General features: G+C 39.9%; 1 protein-coding gene across 1 annotated transcript in view; it reads right to left on the reverse strand.

The window, feature by feature from the left end:
• Positions 1 to 678: 678 nt before the first annotated feature.
• Positions 679 to 17034, reverse strand: part of GUCY2C (guanylate cyclase 2C) — a 69396-nt gene continuing 53040 nt past the window's right edge. The window contains exons 21-27 of the mRNA XM_090272879.1: positions 16041 to 16199; positions 12556 to 12748; positions 10899 to 11073; positions 8051 to 8149; positions 4547 to 4641; positions 2376 to 2452; positions 679 to 1329 (exon numbers count right to left, since the gene is read on the reverse strand). Coding sequence (XP_090129005.1) covers positions 1155 to 1329; positions 2376 to 2452; positions 4547 to 4641; positions 8051 to 8149; positions 10899 to 11073; positions 12556 to 12748; positions 16041 to 16199 — 973 coding nt within the window. The 3' untranslated portion in view covers positions 679 to 1154. The remainder of the gene's footprint in view (positions 1330 to 2375; positions 2453 to 4546; positions 4642 to 8050; positions 8150 to 10898; positions 11074 to 12555; positions 12749 to 16040; positions 16200 to 17034) is intronic.

Genomic DNA, 17034 nt, shown 5'->3' on the forward strand with positions numbered 1-17034 from the left:
CTTCTGGTTGTTTCTAGTTTTGAGGTAGCTGTATTCCTCCTTAGTTGTGGAGGGAGATGCAGCGTGTCTGTCTACACCTCCATCTTGGCTGGAAGTCTATTTTATTACTTTCTGCTTTTCTGTTTTTCCAGGTGACAGAGAAGACATAACATATTTCTTAATCTCTTAGTGGTTTTCATGGCAGCAGCCTTGGGTGGGGGAATGCATGTGAAGCAGTTGTTTTAGTTCTGAAGGTTAATGCCTGAAGTGCTACATGCTTGTCTTGCCTTTGCTGATTTTAGTCTACTCAACACCAGTGGACTTTTGCCATTTCCCCAGAGATTCCAGGCTGCTGAGTCATGCTGGCGTGCCATAAGAAGGGCCAGGAGATGGCTGCTGGGTGGCAGGAAAGGGGTATTTGCAGTTTGAAGTACTGTATCTTCATGGTTAAAGAGGATTTGACTTTATCCCAGACTTGAGACAGCTGCAGGCCCTGCCTCCCACGGTATAGAGCTACACACAAAACTCCTGTGCAGCAGGCGATACTGGGTGTAAGGGTCCTAATCCCTGAGCAACAATGATAGATCTGCTCTGCTTCAGTGCTGGTGCATTACGTTAGCTTTTCAGCAAGCACAAGATGGAGCTGGTGCATTTCAGGAAAAATGGGAGCATTAGGTGAAAACACATACACAGACTCAGTAAATTTTAAACTTTTATTCCTGACATATACAGCATATTTTCTGCAAAAATTATGAGTTAAATATAATTTAATGGAGACAAGATACTTAAAATAAAATTGTGACAATTAAAAAAAATCTTATCATGAATATAGAAGGTAAAAGAGCCAGTAAACAAAACAAAAACAAAATGAATGACATGAGAACAAAATGGCCTCAACTTTGAGATAGTACATTCATTCCTCCTCTTTCCCAGGCTGAAGCTCCTTGGAACAACTGTTGAGGTCAGGCTCCAGAGTAGAAGGTAATTTACTTTTCTAGAACGTTCCAGGGCATTCTCCAAAAATGTTCCAGACAGGGCAGCCAAGTCTCAGTAGAATGCATCTGAGCCTTCTGTTCCACTGAGGTCTCAGGGAAATGGCGGTTTTCAGGACCATTGAGGCCACGGTCTAAGATCATCTGTGCTTCTTTTGCCTAGTCCTTAGGCCTCATTTAGGTTTAAAAATGTGTGCTCTCCCTGTCTGTCGTGTTCAGTTGCAGGTATTCTAGAGTGCCTTTTTTGTAGCTGGCTACCCGTGTGGGTTTTCGGTTTCTTATCCCTGTGGCCTGTCTTTTCTTCAAAGAGTTGGTGATCATGTCTGAAAATTCAGCTTGCAAGCGCTGTTGATTCTCCCTAGAAAGTGAGTGGGGAGAGAAAATGGAACTTCTCAGCAATTCATACAGAATATTTCTTAGCTCCAAAACAGTCAGTTCAGTTTACCAAACACTTATTGAGGATACCGTCTGTGCTAAACACAGGAAGTCCAGAGAGTACAGAATGAGCCTTGCCTTCCTTGGATGAACATAAGGGACTATCATCCTGCCCTGTGTAGTTGTAGAAAAAGCAGGAGGCTATATTTGAAGCTGGAGATTATATTTCAATTTCAAATTGAAGCACCATGCTTAATGCTAGAATTTGGAAGCACTGTTAAGTGATACTGCAGAGAGGGGAAAAGAAGCCAGAACAATGCTAGGCCCCTGTAGCATAACCCTTAAAACTTGTTGGTCCCACACATTCCTGGGACTGTGGAGCTTGTCTGGGGAGGACTCAGAATGAATGAGGGTTTTGAGAATTTGGAACGGACTTGGAGCATTCCTAGTAAGAGGTCAGGTTCCCTGTGCCCCAGGGAAGACCTGGGCTGTTTTGGCATCTCTACAGGTTGGATCCAGCATCTAGGAGCCTGCAAGACAGGGCTTCTCTACCATAGCAAATGTCACAGCCATAGCCACGTGACGAATTGCAGCAACTGATGTGCAACTGAATGACCATTTGAATCACCTTTAAGGGAACTGAAACCTGTCAGTTAAACCTGAAACCTTGTCTTCCTCATCTCAGAGAGAATGCAAATTCCGTGGGAAGACCCAGAACCACAGTCTTAGGGTTGGGGAAAGTCCTGTTTTCAACATGTACCCCAGCCGAGTGCCTCTTTACCTCCAGGATGCTTTACTCTTATCAGAACCGACACATAGGAGGTAAGCTTTCAACTGTCCTCTGTTCTCCTGGGTGTACCTACAACACCCAGAGACGGGAGGTTGCTAAACTTCTCACATATGTAGTCCTCATATTCGACAGAACATTGCCACTGGCAAAGCACTTGCTAGCAATTAAATTGGCTCTATGTACCACAGCTTACAAAGCCAAGACTTCCACCCCCTTTCCCACCACATCCAGCAGCTTACACAGTAGGAGGGGTTGGCAGTTTGTACTCCCGGTCCTTCATCCCGGTCAGCCAGTACGTGGTCTCAGTTCCTCTTCCCTAGTGAGATAAGAGAGATGAGTACCACCACTCTGACGAGAAACATTTTACCTCTGAGTTTCTCATCAGCGCCTATATTTCAGTATAGCGCATGTTCCTGATATGATCTGCGTTATCTCTGGACAGATCTTTCTTTCCAAGTGCCTTTTAAATACAGGTCTCTCAATCACCAGACATGTTTGTTTGATTGTCTGTTTGTATGTTTTTTAGTAGTTTTCTTTTCCCCCAAAAGACATTTCAAAATATCACAATAGCAACATTACAAGAATTCTAAATAAAAAAGGAAGAAATTCATCTACTGTCCTGTTAGGCCAAGAGATGCAACTGGTTTTCATTGTCCACATTTTCTGCTAGCTTTTTTTGCCATGAAGTTTGCCACAAAAGTTTTGCCACGGTTTCCCCACCTTAAGTGTGTAAATTACAAACACATGTGCATCATAATAAACATTTATTGACTTTTCTGGGTCCATCTAGAGGCTGTAAAATGAATGGAAAATTACTGCTAATACTGTTTTTGCTAGAGCTGGTATTTATGGTATTTAAAAAGGGACTCATCTTTAAAATTAGTGGGGTTTTGGCTGTATTTGAACTGCAGTAATTCATAACCACTTCTATGTGGGGAGAAATACTCTGTGCAGGAAATATATTTATGGAAGATACAAGAAGTGGGTGTGATGTTGGGACCCTACTACATAAAGGAGGCTTTTCCAAGTTGTAATCACAGTGTAAAGGCTAGAAGCTACTGGAGACAGATGATCTTTTTTTTTTTTTTGTATATTTTATTGATTATGTTGTTATAATAGTTCCAATTTTTTCCCCTTTGCTCCCCCCCGCCCAGTACCCCTTTCCCCCAGCAATCTCACACCCCTAGTTCATGTCCATGGGTTGTGCATACAAGTTATTTGGCTCCACCCTTTCCTATACTCTTCTTTGTTCTTAAATAATTAATTAATTAATTTTTTATAACAATAAAAAATAAATTCCCCCCTCTCAGAGTTAAGATCCTTTATAATCTTATAAAGGACAATGGTCGAAGGTCTCATGTGGAGACAGATGACCTTACAGTTACTTAGTTGGCTTCAGAAAAATTGTGCAACGCTTGTAGTGACCTTCAAAAAGCAGGCTGGCAGCCTAGTGGAGGCAGTTGGTGGCTTTGGGGGGCAGCTGTTTGAAACATGGGAAACAGGATGGAGAGTCTGCGGCAGTGATTCTCAAACTGCAATGTGCATCACAACCACTTAGAACACTTGTTAAAAATATAGATTCCTGGTTGCCCTGGCTGGGTGGCTTAGTTGGTTGGAGCATCATTCCGCACACCAAAAGGTTTTGGATTTGATTCCCAGCCAGGGCACATAACCAGATTGCATCAATTCCTGGTTTATACCCACAGAGTCTTACTCAGTAAGCCTGGTGGAGAGTTCAGGCCTTTTAACAAACACCCAGGTGATGCTGAGTCAGAAGTGTGGGGCCACACCTTGTAATTCTCTTGTCCAGAGCTTCAGAATGATAAAGCAACAGGCCAGAGAGGTGGCCTTAGAGACTGGCTGCATCTTGCAGTAAGAGTAAGGATGTAAGAAGATGGGGATTTTGACTTAAGTTAATGTAGTCATGGACCAGACTGTAGCTGTCAGGTATGGAGGAGGAATTGGGGGCAAAACTTGGAAACACGTGGAAAAAATAGTGGCAGTATTTTATAACATAGTGGTCATAGTTCAAAACATCAGAAGGGCTCTTTGAAGTAAAGGAAAGTTGAGTTCACATTCTTTGGTGGTGGCTTCTCCTACATGGGATAGTGGGTGGTCATTGCAGGGATAGTGAGTGGTCATTGAGGGGACAGTGGGTGATCACTGTGGGGATAGTGAGTGATCACTGTAGGGATAGTGGGTGATCACTGTGGTAATAGTGGGTGATCACTGAGGGCTTAAGTGGGTGATCACTGTGGGGATAGAGGGTGATCAATACAGGGAGCACAGAAAAGGATTCTTCATCTTATGCTCCCCAACATTACTATCATTGGGTGTCCACTCTCAAAGGAGGTGGTCCACGGGTGTTTCTGAGTTGTTTTTCTGGGTACTGTCTCTATGGATCCCTTACCTTTAGGTATGTTTCTCCTCGTACGTTATACAAGAACTGACACTCAGTTCTCTTCAGGATGGCTATGGTAGATCCACTCACATGAATTCTTAAGGCTGGAAGAGCAAAACAGATCAATAAAAATCACACCCATTTTGAAATCTATTATATGGCCACGTTTGTTTTCCCTTTATTTCAGGTGTTCTTGATAGCTTAGATATTTTAGTGAAAGAACACTTAAAAGTACCTTCAGTGAGATAAGAACTATTATCACGCTTGGGACTAAAAAGGGCCTGGCACTGTTTTTCAGGGTCCTGAGTAATGGGGCTCCCCAGGTTGTGCTCCATAGATTCCCATTCCAGCTCAGAGTGGTGGCCCCAGGGCCTAGTTTTTTATTTAGCTTGTGGTGCTGAGCTTGAGACTTGGAATTTGGGTCCCCATGTAAAAGTTCCAGTAAGTAGCCTAAGTGTTGGAGACAGTTATAGGATCTTGATTTTCTCAAATTTTACTCTTCTGGAATACTGTTATCTTCCTGAAAAATAGATGGTGATGGTATATTTCCATTCATAAATCCATTACTGTGTATCACCTTTCCCATTATGGGTGCCCCAGACAATAACAATAGTGTGAATAATGGCATCTCCATGTTGTATGCCTACCATGTATCAAAGAATTGCTAAATGCTTAACATGTATTACCCCAAATCCTTTCAGAAACCCTTCCAGCAAGGTTGGTATCCCAATCTTAATTTTTTAAAAGTATATTTCATTGATTATGTTGTTACAGTAGTCCCAATTTTTTCTTTCCTTTGCTACCCTCTGCCCAGTACCCCCCTTCCCTCCAGCAATCCCAACCCCCTTAGTTCATGTCCATGGGTCATACATGTAAGTTCTTTGGCTTCACAATTTTCTATATTATTCTTAACATCTTCCTGTCTATTTTGTACCAAACAATTATGCTTCTTAATCCCTGCAACATTTCCTCATTTCTCGCCCATCCCCCTCTCAGATGATAACCCTCCAAATGATCCCCATACCTATGATTCTGTTCCTATTCTGGTCTGCTTAGTTGGATTTTGTTTTTATTTTTTAGATTCAGTTGTTGATAGTTGTGAGTTTGTTGTCATTGTAATGTTCATAATTTTGATCTTTTTTTAAAGTAAATCCCTTTGACATTTCATGTAATAATAGTTTGGTGATGATGAACTCCTTTAGCTTTACCTTGTCTGGGAAGTACTTCATCTTCCCTTCCATTCTAAATGATAGCTTTGCTGGATAGAGTAATCTTGGTTCTAAGTCCTTGCTTTTCATCACCTTGAATACTTCTTGCCAGTCTCTTCTTGCCTGCAAAGTTCCTTTTGAGAAATCAGCTGATAATCTTATAGGCACTCCTTTGTAGGAAAGTAATTTTCTCTTGTTGCTTTTAAGATTCTCTCTTTATCTTTAACCGTTGGTGTTTTAATTATGATATGTCTTGATGTGGTCCTTTTTTGGGTCTAGCTTGTTTGGGACTCTCTGTGCTTCCTGGACTTCTATGTCTATTTTCTTTGCCAAATTTAGAGAATTTTCCTTCATTATTTTCTCACATAAGTTTTCATTTTCTTGCTCTTCCTCTTCTCCTTATGGCACACCTCTATGATTCAGATGTTGGCACATTTGAAGTTGTCCCAGAGGTTCCTAAGCCTCTCCTCATTTTTTTTCAATTCTTATTTCCTCATTCTGTACTGGTAAACTGTTTTTTAATTCCTTATGTTCCAAATCATTGATTTGAATCCTCGTTTCCTTCCCTTCACCATTGGTTTTGTGTGGATTTTCCTTAGTTTCACTTAGCATAGCCTTCATTTCTTCCCTTATGCATTTGCTGTACTTAAGTATATCTGTGAAGCCTGTGGGCATCTTTATCACCAGTGTTTTGAACTCTGCTTCTCTTAGGTTGGCTATCTCCTCGTTGCTTAGTTCTCCCACTGGAACCTTGATCTGTTCTCTCTTTTGGGCCATACTTCTCTGTCTTCTCATCTTGACAGGCTCCTGTGTTTGTTTGCCTCTGTGTCTTAGGTAGAGCTGTCGCTCCTGTTACATAGTAATGGGCGGAGCCTTAGGCATTCATCAGTAGAGGGTGACCTGTTTCACCACGTTGTGGTGCTGTGTGTGGGGGAGGGGTCTAAGAGAGAACAATGCCACTTGCTCAGCACTCGCCTCTTTTCCAGGCACTTCTCCCACTTTGTATGGGACTGGCGCCTCTCTAGCTGTTGCTCTGGCTTTTGTTTCCAGAGTGGGTGTGTCTGTGGATGTTCTAGAACTGTGGGGGCCCTTTAAACAAGCCGTCTCTTCTGAGAGATGTGCAGTTTCTTCCTCTGCCCGAACCCGCACTGTTTTGCAGAGTTAAAATCAAAAAGGCTTTATTTTCCCTGGCACTGGGACCATGAGCTGCGCGGTCTGGTCTGGTGCTGGGAATGCTTCTCAGGTGTCTCTCCCAACTTTTAAAATGCATGACTGCACTTTCTGCCAGCCTGCCACGGTTGCTGCTGCCACCGCTGCTGCCGCCACCACACCGGGTCCTCTGCCCTGGCTCCACCCCTCCTACTTGTCTGGATGAGTATTTCTTCTTTATATCTTTGTTGGTTGGACTTCCATGCAGATCGATTTTCTGGACTGTCTGGTTGTCTCTAGTTTTGAGGTAGTTGTATTCCTTCTTAGTTGTTGAGGGAGATGCAGCATGTCTGTCTAGGTCTCCATCTTGGCCAGAAGTCCATTCTCAATTTATATCTTCAAATTTTGTTGCCTAGAAAGATGAGGTAACTTCCTTCCTAGTCTACCCAGAGAGTGCTTTGCATAGTTATCATTTTAACCCAAGTCTGTTTGGCCCCAACCCTATTCTTTCCTTTATATCATGATTTTCCAGTATAAACCAATATCAGGTTGTCAGTAAACTGCTGAAATACTGTTCTAACACCTGTGTTTTTACAGTCTCTGCTCACATCTAACAATGCTTTCATTCTCTCTTGTATGTATTTCTAGTACTATCACTTCATCAATATTTATTGAGCATCTACTGCATGCAACACACAATACCTGTACCTTGTCAGGTAAATGCCATTATTATTATTATTATTATTATTATTATTATTATTAATTTTATTTTTTTTACTAAAATCAATTCCCAGGAAAACCAAATAAAAAAGGTATAGAAAAGTGAACTGGGTTGTATACTCCATACCTAGCCTTCTGAATTTTTAAAACTTACATGGATCTAAGTTTCATGACTATTCCAGGTAGAGCATACCTAAATGCATTGCAAATCAACCCAAACTAATAGACAGGATCTAAACTGAGCCTAAAGGGAAGAATAATTATCAGTCATCAGCCACAACAAATGCAAATGTAGCAAGGACTGTAGCAAGCTTGTGTTCAGTCACCGTGGAGAAGGGTCCTTCTCACTGGCACTTATTAGGCATTTTACCCCATAATTCCCTTCTCCTAGAGGACAGAATCTTTGTCCTTTAAGTAAAACAATCTCCCTTCTTACGGAGGCCAGTAGATTCCATCCTGGAGGCTGTGTTGACGGTATCTCCAAATAAACAATAACGAGGCATCTTGATCCCCACAACTCCAGCAGCACAGGGACCTGGAAAAGGCAGGAAGCAGGAAGTGGAGGCAATGAAAATCACAAAGTGCAGTTAAGGTGGTTCTGACTCTTCTCAGGTCACAATGCGGAATACTTCGTTTTATGGAGAATGGTCTGAGGGAGCAAATAGTGAGTTTTGATTTTTGCTTTAAATGAATGTACTCAATGAGGGAAGTGTCATTATTCAATGTATACTTTCAGAAAGTATTTTCCATGATACAGAAAAGTACATTTGCACAAAGCAAGAAGGCATCAGAGATTCAGGCTGAAAAGTCAGAAGTGGTTTTTACTATTTCAAATAGAAGCTGTCAGGAAGAATGGAGGCTATCACATTACTTGCTTACTGTGCCAAGCCACATAGCCCTGAGTTCTGAACTGCTGGAGGGCACAGTACACTTGAAAGCTCAATAGCCCAGGTTTGTTTATTTTATTTTTATTTAGTAGGGTAGTATTTCTGGAATTAATGACATGCTGATGAAAGACCCAGGAGACAAGGATTTGGTATAATCTTCCCTGAGCATTTCATGTGCAAAGTGAATGCAGCAGACCGGGGGAAGGGGCACCAGAACAAAGGAGAACAAAGCCAAGCCAAGACTGCAGCACTGTGGCTGGGAGGAAGGGTTGCTTAATCAAGTATTTGTGTGGACAGTCTGAATGCAAAGAGTCAAAGATTTTAGAAGTTAAAGATTAACTCAAACTGCAAAACCAAGTTTTGGATAGAGCTAACTATTGATTTTCTGGCTTGGCTGATTTCTAGTTCGATTTTAATCTATATGAGTTGACTTCCTTTATAAAGATTTATCCTATAAATTCTCTGTGTTTTTGAACATTGAAATAAAAATAAAAATACTGTGTCTTCCTTTGAGTACTGAACATTTCCCTATTAGGTTTGATGTAAAGTAATTAAAAAAAAAAGAAGCAGACAAAAAATAAAAAAGTAGGAAAAAAACCATCTACAGCAGGGAAGGTGCAGAAGAGCAGCTACTTGATTAGAAGATCTCTGATCTGTGCCTTCAGTCTAATCACAAGTGACTCTTCACTTAAAAAGTGAGTGATAAAGCTGGGAAGGGCCTGGAAGTGGAAAATCTCTGCAGATATGTCTTGTTTTCAGCTATCACTATTTAACTTCAGCGTTTTAATTTCTTAGGGCTAAACCCCAGGATGCTAATAAAAGATGGTGTTAGGTATGTGTGCCTAATATCCAGCCCAGGATGGGAGTGCTGCGGGCCTAGGGGTCAGCCCAGACACTGAATAGGTCACAGGGAAGGAGGCAGGGCTAGGACCCAGAGCTCCATTCTCTGACTTGGTTCATTCAGTCAGACCTGTTGCCTTCCTGTCCTATGGCGATTTGCAGTGTGTCAGAAAACAGTATGCTGTTGCTGGCTAGGGAGATGCCCAGGCAATTCCCTCATGTGTGTATGGAAACACCTATGACATTTGGCTGTGGACATGACTGGGGAAGGCCACAGCTATGTTCCTGGCAGTGAAAGACATGGCATCAGTTTTTAACTTCTATTTACTGTCACTTTGAGAATTGCACTGATTTCTTAATCAATAAACATTCATTGTCAGGCTTTGGGACAGGCACAGTGGATACAGGGTGATTTTTATAAATGCAGTTGTCTGGTCCTTGCCACAGAGTCTGGACAATCTCTTGGGTTTTCTATTCTCTGGCTCTTCTGTGAGGCTTGCAAGGCAGAAAGAGGAGAAATGACAAGAAATTATAGTGAGATGTGATTTGATTTAACATAGGGAAGGACTGTCTTATGATTACAACTGTTTAATAATGAAGTGAGCTGGCTTTGGAAACTGAATGTTCAGGAAATCCTGAGATTGTTCTAAAGGTGACTGTTATTACTTATCTTGGAACTGCGAAGGTAATTTATGTTCTATAAAGAATTAATCTAGGTGATTACTGAGTTCCTCTCCAACTATGTTGTTCTATAACACTTATAACTCATCTTCTCAAATCTCTATGTTCGAGACTAACTTTCATGGTTTTTGGTTTTTTGGTTTTTTTTTTTAGGATTTTACACCAGGTTTATTGAGAGAAGGGAGAGGAAAGGGTTAGAGGTAAGAGGAAAACTCACAGTCCAACTCGAGGGCCTGTAGGAGCAAGGGAAGGGGAGAAAGGGGAAGGGTGAAGAAAGAAAGGGAGAAGGAGGAAGGGGGGGAGGGGGAAGGGGGAAGGGGGAAGGAAAGGGGAGAAGAGACTCCATTCTACCTCCAGGGCCTGTAGGAGTCCCCTCACTTTCATGGTTTTTGAAGTGGCTCATGTATTTTGTGTACTAGTGAGAGGGGTGAGGAGGAGCGTAAATGTCCTTTTATTATAGGAAATCAACCAGCCACTTGGCCCCTCTGTAGATAAGCCAATCCATTTAAGATACCATAATATTTTAGTGAAAACAAATACAGAAGATGAGGTTGGGGAAGAGGGAGTGAATGGGGAGGAGATAAATGAAGCAGTAAATATATTGACTGAAATGGGAAATCTGGAGCTTGTCATTTTAGTGGGTGGTTGGTGTTTATCATCCCAGGAGTCAAAGATGCTGTCACAGGTGTTGTTTCCTAGAATCTCTAAGAATGGGTCTAATTATATCAGGATGTGTAATGGGACCTCATTTTGGCAGACAGCGTCAAGAGTAAACCTGACGTGAAAAGTGATCACATTTGAAGACTCTCCTTTCTGAATTAGTTGGCACATAGAGATACATATGATTTCTATTTGCTACAATGCTCAACTCCATACCAGAATGAACTCCAATGCGAATCCATATTGGGAGGCCAGGAAGATGCTCCAGCTCAAAGGTACCCATGAAGCTGAGAATATCCAAGGCCATCTTAGCAATGTCTACTGCATGCCGATTGCCATTTCTCTTAGGCAAACCACTAGCTACCATGTAGGCATCGCCAATGGTTTCCACCTGTGAAAATATTTCTCATGAGTGAATCTGCCCCTTCAAAAAACACAAGAAATTAAACAAAAGCAGCTAATCACATATCAAATATGAAGAGAACTCAGTATGAGCCCAGCCTTGTACACTTTTTCTGGGACCTGTTCTATGCTAATTTCTTCAGGGTTTTTATAGTCTAGTAATAGGGATGATAAAACAGCTAGAAAAGCTTATCAAAATATGTAAGTACTTCCCAATAATGTAAATCATCCAGATGTATTGTCAGTTCTACGAATGTTTAAATACTTCAATAATATGAATAGCTTTATATAATTTTAGGAAAACCTTTAATTACCAGAAAAGTCATTTTCAGCACTCAGCATTTTTCACATACTCTTTGAAAAATAATAATAATTGTAAGATCCTCCAAGATATAACACACATTCTAGTAGTATGGTGACTCTATACTTCTCTTATAATAAGTAGTAGGTTTATATTAACAGAATTGTATACACATTATTCTTTGATAAATATCCTCCATTTTAATTTTATTGTCACAATCACATGCATAGTTCATATTTATTTATTTATTTTTGTCAGCTATCTCTTAATTGCATAATTATTTTCTATCCAACAAGAATTATTGTTAATATGGCTTTCTGACATATATATGGTGAGGTTTGGGCTAAGACACACTCTAAGAAGGAAGTCCTCTCTATGAGTAATAACCATTATGACAGTGTTGTGTGAATGACTCCTAAGCTTTGCTTAAGGATACACTGTTTCAGGCATATTATTTATCTAAATAACCATCACAATAACCCATTAAGGTAGGTATTATTATCCCATTTTACAGATAGGCAAACTAAGACCTGATGAAATTAAATATATTTTATGAAGTTACATGGTTAGTTAGGGGAAAATTGGGATTTGAATGAAGAGCTCTATTTCTAAAGTTGCTTGTTTCATATGGTGTACTGCTTTCCAACATGAAAATGTGGGAATTCAATTCTCACCTCTTCCAGCTGAGACTTACTAGCCTAGAATGGGTCAGCACTCTAGTCAGGTAATATTGTAGATCTAGTCCTGAACTTACAGAAAGTTCTTCTTGTTCTTCTTTAGTCTTCTTTGAATGATGCTTGCTATTTCAACAAGATATTCCTATTTTACTTACTATAACTCCAATGTCTTCTCTGCTTCACTTGCAATTGCCCTAAATATCCATTTTTTGAAGATGACTTGAGAGTATGTCATCTTTTCTAAATTTAGTACCCCAAATTTATTCCTGTTAAACTTTATGTTGTTTCTTTCAAACTGCTTCTTAAAGTCACATGGTCATTTTGACTTCTGGCCCTTTTTATTCTCCTACTTCCCTTCACTTTTAGCTCAGATTCAACCACTGATTCATTTAATCATAAATTAGAACAAGAACTGAGAAATATCAGGAACAACCAATTCCGGCTCTGCTGAACTGGGGCCGTACAATCATCTCAACCTGTTAGAAGTGTTTACCTTGTACACATCGTGGTGATCAAGAATGTGGTCAAAACTCTTATAGATGTCATTCAGCATATCCACCACTTCCATGGGGGTGCTGTACTTGCAGATAGTGGTGAAACCTACAATATCACTGAAGTAGATTGTAACTTCCTCATATAGTTCAGGCTCTACAATGCCTTTCTCCTTCAGAGACTTTACCACTAGCCTAGACGGAAAGAAAAAAATGTCATCAACTTCAGTAAATATTTTCTTCTCTTCCATAAGTCTTTGAGACAGTAGTAATTATCTACCAGGAATTCTAGAATTTGGGAACTATGTGGCAAGGAAGCAGATAAGTTGCATATACCACATATATGAACATATTACATAAAAACACATATAATACATGTATTTGGACTCAGATGGCTATAAGCAGGTTCAGTATTAACTTAGTATTTGACTGTTCAACCTAATACACATACACATAATTCTAATATATACATATACTTATCCATTTTTTACCTCTCTATTCATAGTTTCTTCTAGATACAGTTCTATAACCAGAAGCTGAGGAGAGAGTAATTCATGTAAGAGCTAGAATGACTATAGCTCACATCTTTCTTACCCAAATCAATGGTTTTACCTCCCTGACATATTTAACATGGCAATGTTTGTTATCTCTATGAAGGGATATTCATTTAAAATTTAATTTTGATATAGTCCAAATCAGAATTTTTTAAAAATATATTTTGAACCAGATTTGGGTCCTTTAAGAAGTAAAGTCAATTACCATGTAAACAAGTTAAAATTACGCTAAAACTGAAGAAGTCAAATAGAAGCAACTTAGAATATCTTTGTTGAAGAGATATAAAGAGCAATATATCAGACTCAAAATTAAAAGAACCACAAGAAGGGACTGCATATTCCTTCAGGTGCCAGGTTGCCTGTCCATTTACCCCAACCCCAACATGAGCCGAATGCTGCCCGTCTACCCTTGGAATCACTTGTGAAGTATCTGAACATGGAACCGCTATAATCAGAACCTGGAAGCTAGGAGGTGCCATAGAGGTAATTGAGAATAGATCCCTTATTTATACAGATGAGAAAGCTGAGGTTTAAAGGAAAGTATGACTTTTTCAAGGTCCCACAGCCACTAAGAGCAGAGCCGGTCCCGGAACTCAGCAACAGCCCGCCCTTCAGTCTTTTTGTCGTACAGCACCCCCATAACTCAGGCCTGGAACCACAGTCGGGAGGTGGGGAAGATCTGGCCGTGTGCCGACTGTGACACAGGAAGAATGGCAGGCACTTTCCCAGAAAACAGCCGATCAACCACAGAAATTATTTAGAGAACCTCCAGAGCTTGGAGGGAAGGCGTTTTTCAATTGTTGCAGTGATGGAACTTGGGACCCTTGAAAAATATCCCTTTGGTGTGGCAGTTGAGTAAGCAGGGCACTTCTGGGGTAGTTATTCTTGATGTGCCCAGTATAGCGGTGCAGATAATTTTGTAGGTTATCTAGTTGTAATGATAAAAATGAATATTTCACCATCTTTACCCTTCATTTTACTGATTATATCTGAAAAGTCTTATGAACTTGGAAAATAGAGAGAGAAAAACTAATGTTCGTAGATACATGACGGGCTATAACTTCACATGGGGGGCTTTCACACAGTTGTTGCTGACACAGATAAAATCAGTGTACATAGTAGATGTCTTAGGAAGGCTTCCCAAAGAAGAAAAAAACTGCTATTTTAATCTGTTTAAAAACAACCCCAAAGGGAACTGTTTGTTCAACTAAATGTTTAAGTACAATAGTATCTGGTTCCTACACGCAGTCTTAAGTTTATTAATAATTTTGCTGTAAATATTTCGTTTTGATTCTTCCAGTCATTGTTCATTTTCTTTTGCAAATACAAGGAATTTTTACAGGTTACCAAAGTGAGAGGCACTGGAGTCACGGAGCGCTGCAGCTATTGAGGGTTCCTGTTCTACAGACTTGTCGATGCAATGAAAACGTCTACCACCTAGTGGTCAGAGTGGCGCATGGACACAAAGGGAAGAAAAAGAGTCTGAGGTGGTGAGCCAGCTGTTTGAAATCATTTGAGTAACATTCTTGGTTAAAACCACTGATGATGACACTCTGGAAAGGCAGCCGGATAATCAGGGTATTGTTTTTGTCACCACTGAGCATCCAAGGCCAGGCAAGGAATTATGCATTATGTAACTAACATTTACGAGTGCTGACAAATTACCTCATAGGGTCCCAGCCTATCCCAAGGGTACCACTGCCAGGCTGTGCCGAGGCTCTCTGAGGCCACATGACTTCTATATCAGGCTCTCTTGAGGTCCAGGTGACTGAATAGAACACGTGTGTAACTCTTACCCCTTTACTCAAGCTTGTAGAAGAGAAGCTATTTCTTTGTTTAGAAAACAGCTCCTACAATCTCAAAATCATCCTTTACTAATGTAGAATTGATACTCTACATTAAGCATGGGTTCAAAATAAAATAATAACTAATATAAGTTATATATAAAAGTCATAGCTACTATGTATAATAATAACAACCATGTATGTTCCTGGCACTGTGCTAAGTAAAGACATTAAATCCTGTCTGTTATTTCAGGGCATTTTTTTGAGCCAGCCTGTGAGGTGCATGGGAAACTGAGGTTGGAGCATTTAGGTAACTTGCCCAAGATTGCACATCTACAGTCTGTAGTGGAAGCATGATTGGCAGTCAGGCCTGGCTGATCTCCATTTTTTATTTCATCCAGTGCTAGACTGCCTACATTAGCCTTAATCTAATGGGACATTTTATTATACTCTAATGAGAAGAGGACATTACTTCTTATTGTGACAGTTGTGGGTGCCTTGGCCTACACCTGTTTCCTCATTTTTCACATTTTAATTTCTTACTTAACATTCCTTAATTACTATCTGAGTACCAGTACTTAAAACTTTAAACTGTTTGGAGATTCCCACCTTACTTCCTTTTTTCCTGTCATGCCTATTATCTTGTTTCACAAAACGGGGATCAGCCTATACATGTCCCTGAAGTGAGACATGTGATGCCTGGCCTCACCTCCTCTACTAAAAACACTCATACTTCTTATAATTTGGTTTCTACTTTGAAGTAGAAAGAAGGAAGCAAAGAAACTAACACTTAGTGACTGAAAGTGCCTCATAGCTCATAGATTCCATGGAAGAACTTTAATTTCCATTTTGATACTGAGGAGAGACAGTGGCTTGCCTAAAGCCCTGGACTTAGTAAAAGAGATGTTGGAACCCCGGTCATTCCAATTCCACAGTCCACACTCCTTCCTTGGCACCACAAGGCCACTTGAAAATAACCTTTTTCTTAAAAGGTATTTAGGGTGCAAACTAGAACAAGCTTTAGCAAGGTCCATGCATTTTTAATCTCAGTCTCTTAAAGAACATGCAAAAGGGAACAATCCAAGATATACAAAGAAAACAGTGCTAGAAAAATATGCTGAAGCTTGTCAGCAGGTCGATTTGCCTTACCTTGGGAGCAACATAAAGTTAAGTCTGTCAGCTCTGTCCCTCTCAGCCTTGTACAGCTGTGTCCTTTCCTCCACCAGATGTTCCAGGTTTCGAGAATACAGCTGCAGACGACGGATCAAGGTATCCATGTAACTCTCACTTTTCTGGTCATGAAAAAGGCTGTGGGTAGTAATAGATAAAGAGCTCTTCCACTTTGTTAAGAAAACACAAACATCCATTATAACAGTGGGCAAATATGATGAACAGGTAATTTAACAAAGAAAAAATAAACATGGCTGAAAACATAACGAAAAAATGTAACCTCAGGAAAAAAATTAAAGAAATAAAAATAGAAATAAGATTAATAAAACTAAAAGAAAACTAAATTTAGAACAATGGTAAGCAATGTGGGTAAGGAGGAGGAAGTACATACATACAACCTTCCTGGAGGGCAGTCTGGTAAAATGGGTCATAAGCTTTAAGAATACAGATAGCAATCAACTCATCAACGCTGCTTCTAAGAATTATCCTAAGTAAACAATCCTGAATGTGCTGAAAGTTAACTACAATGATGTGCTGAAAGTTAACTACAATAAAAGTCACAGCATTCTTCACAATAGCAAATGTTTGAAAAGAACCTAAATGGGTAACAAAAAAATAATTCAAATATTATGGTACAATAGAGTATTAATGTATCATTAAATATAAATTAGAATAGTTAAATACAGAAAGATATCACCTCTATATTGCACAGTGAAAAGTCAATTCAGAAAACAGCAAAAATTATAATCTCACTTTTAATTTTTGAAAATTGGTGGTCATCTACTTATAGACAGGTAATGTTTGTATTTTCTTGTTTGCTTACTTGCTTTCCAAATTTTTAATAATAAATAATTTATTATTTAAAAAGCAGCTCTGGAGGTGATAAACGGAAGTATATGAGTAGAACCAAGAAAAGTGAAGTTGAGCCTTATATTATCTCCTCTGAATGCAGAGCCGGGGTCTTAAAGCAAAA

The sequence above is a fragment of the Furipterus horrens genome, unplaced genomic scaffold (genome assembly GCF_987537825.1).
Source record: "Furipterus horrens unplaced genomic scaffold, mFurHor1.1.pri manual_scaffold_4, whole genome shotgun sequence".
Lineage (NCBI taxonomy): Eukaryota > Metazoa > Chordata > Mammalia > Chiroptera > Furipteridae > Furipterus > Furipterus horrens.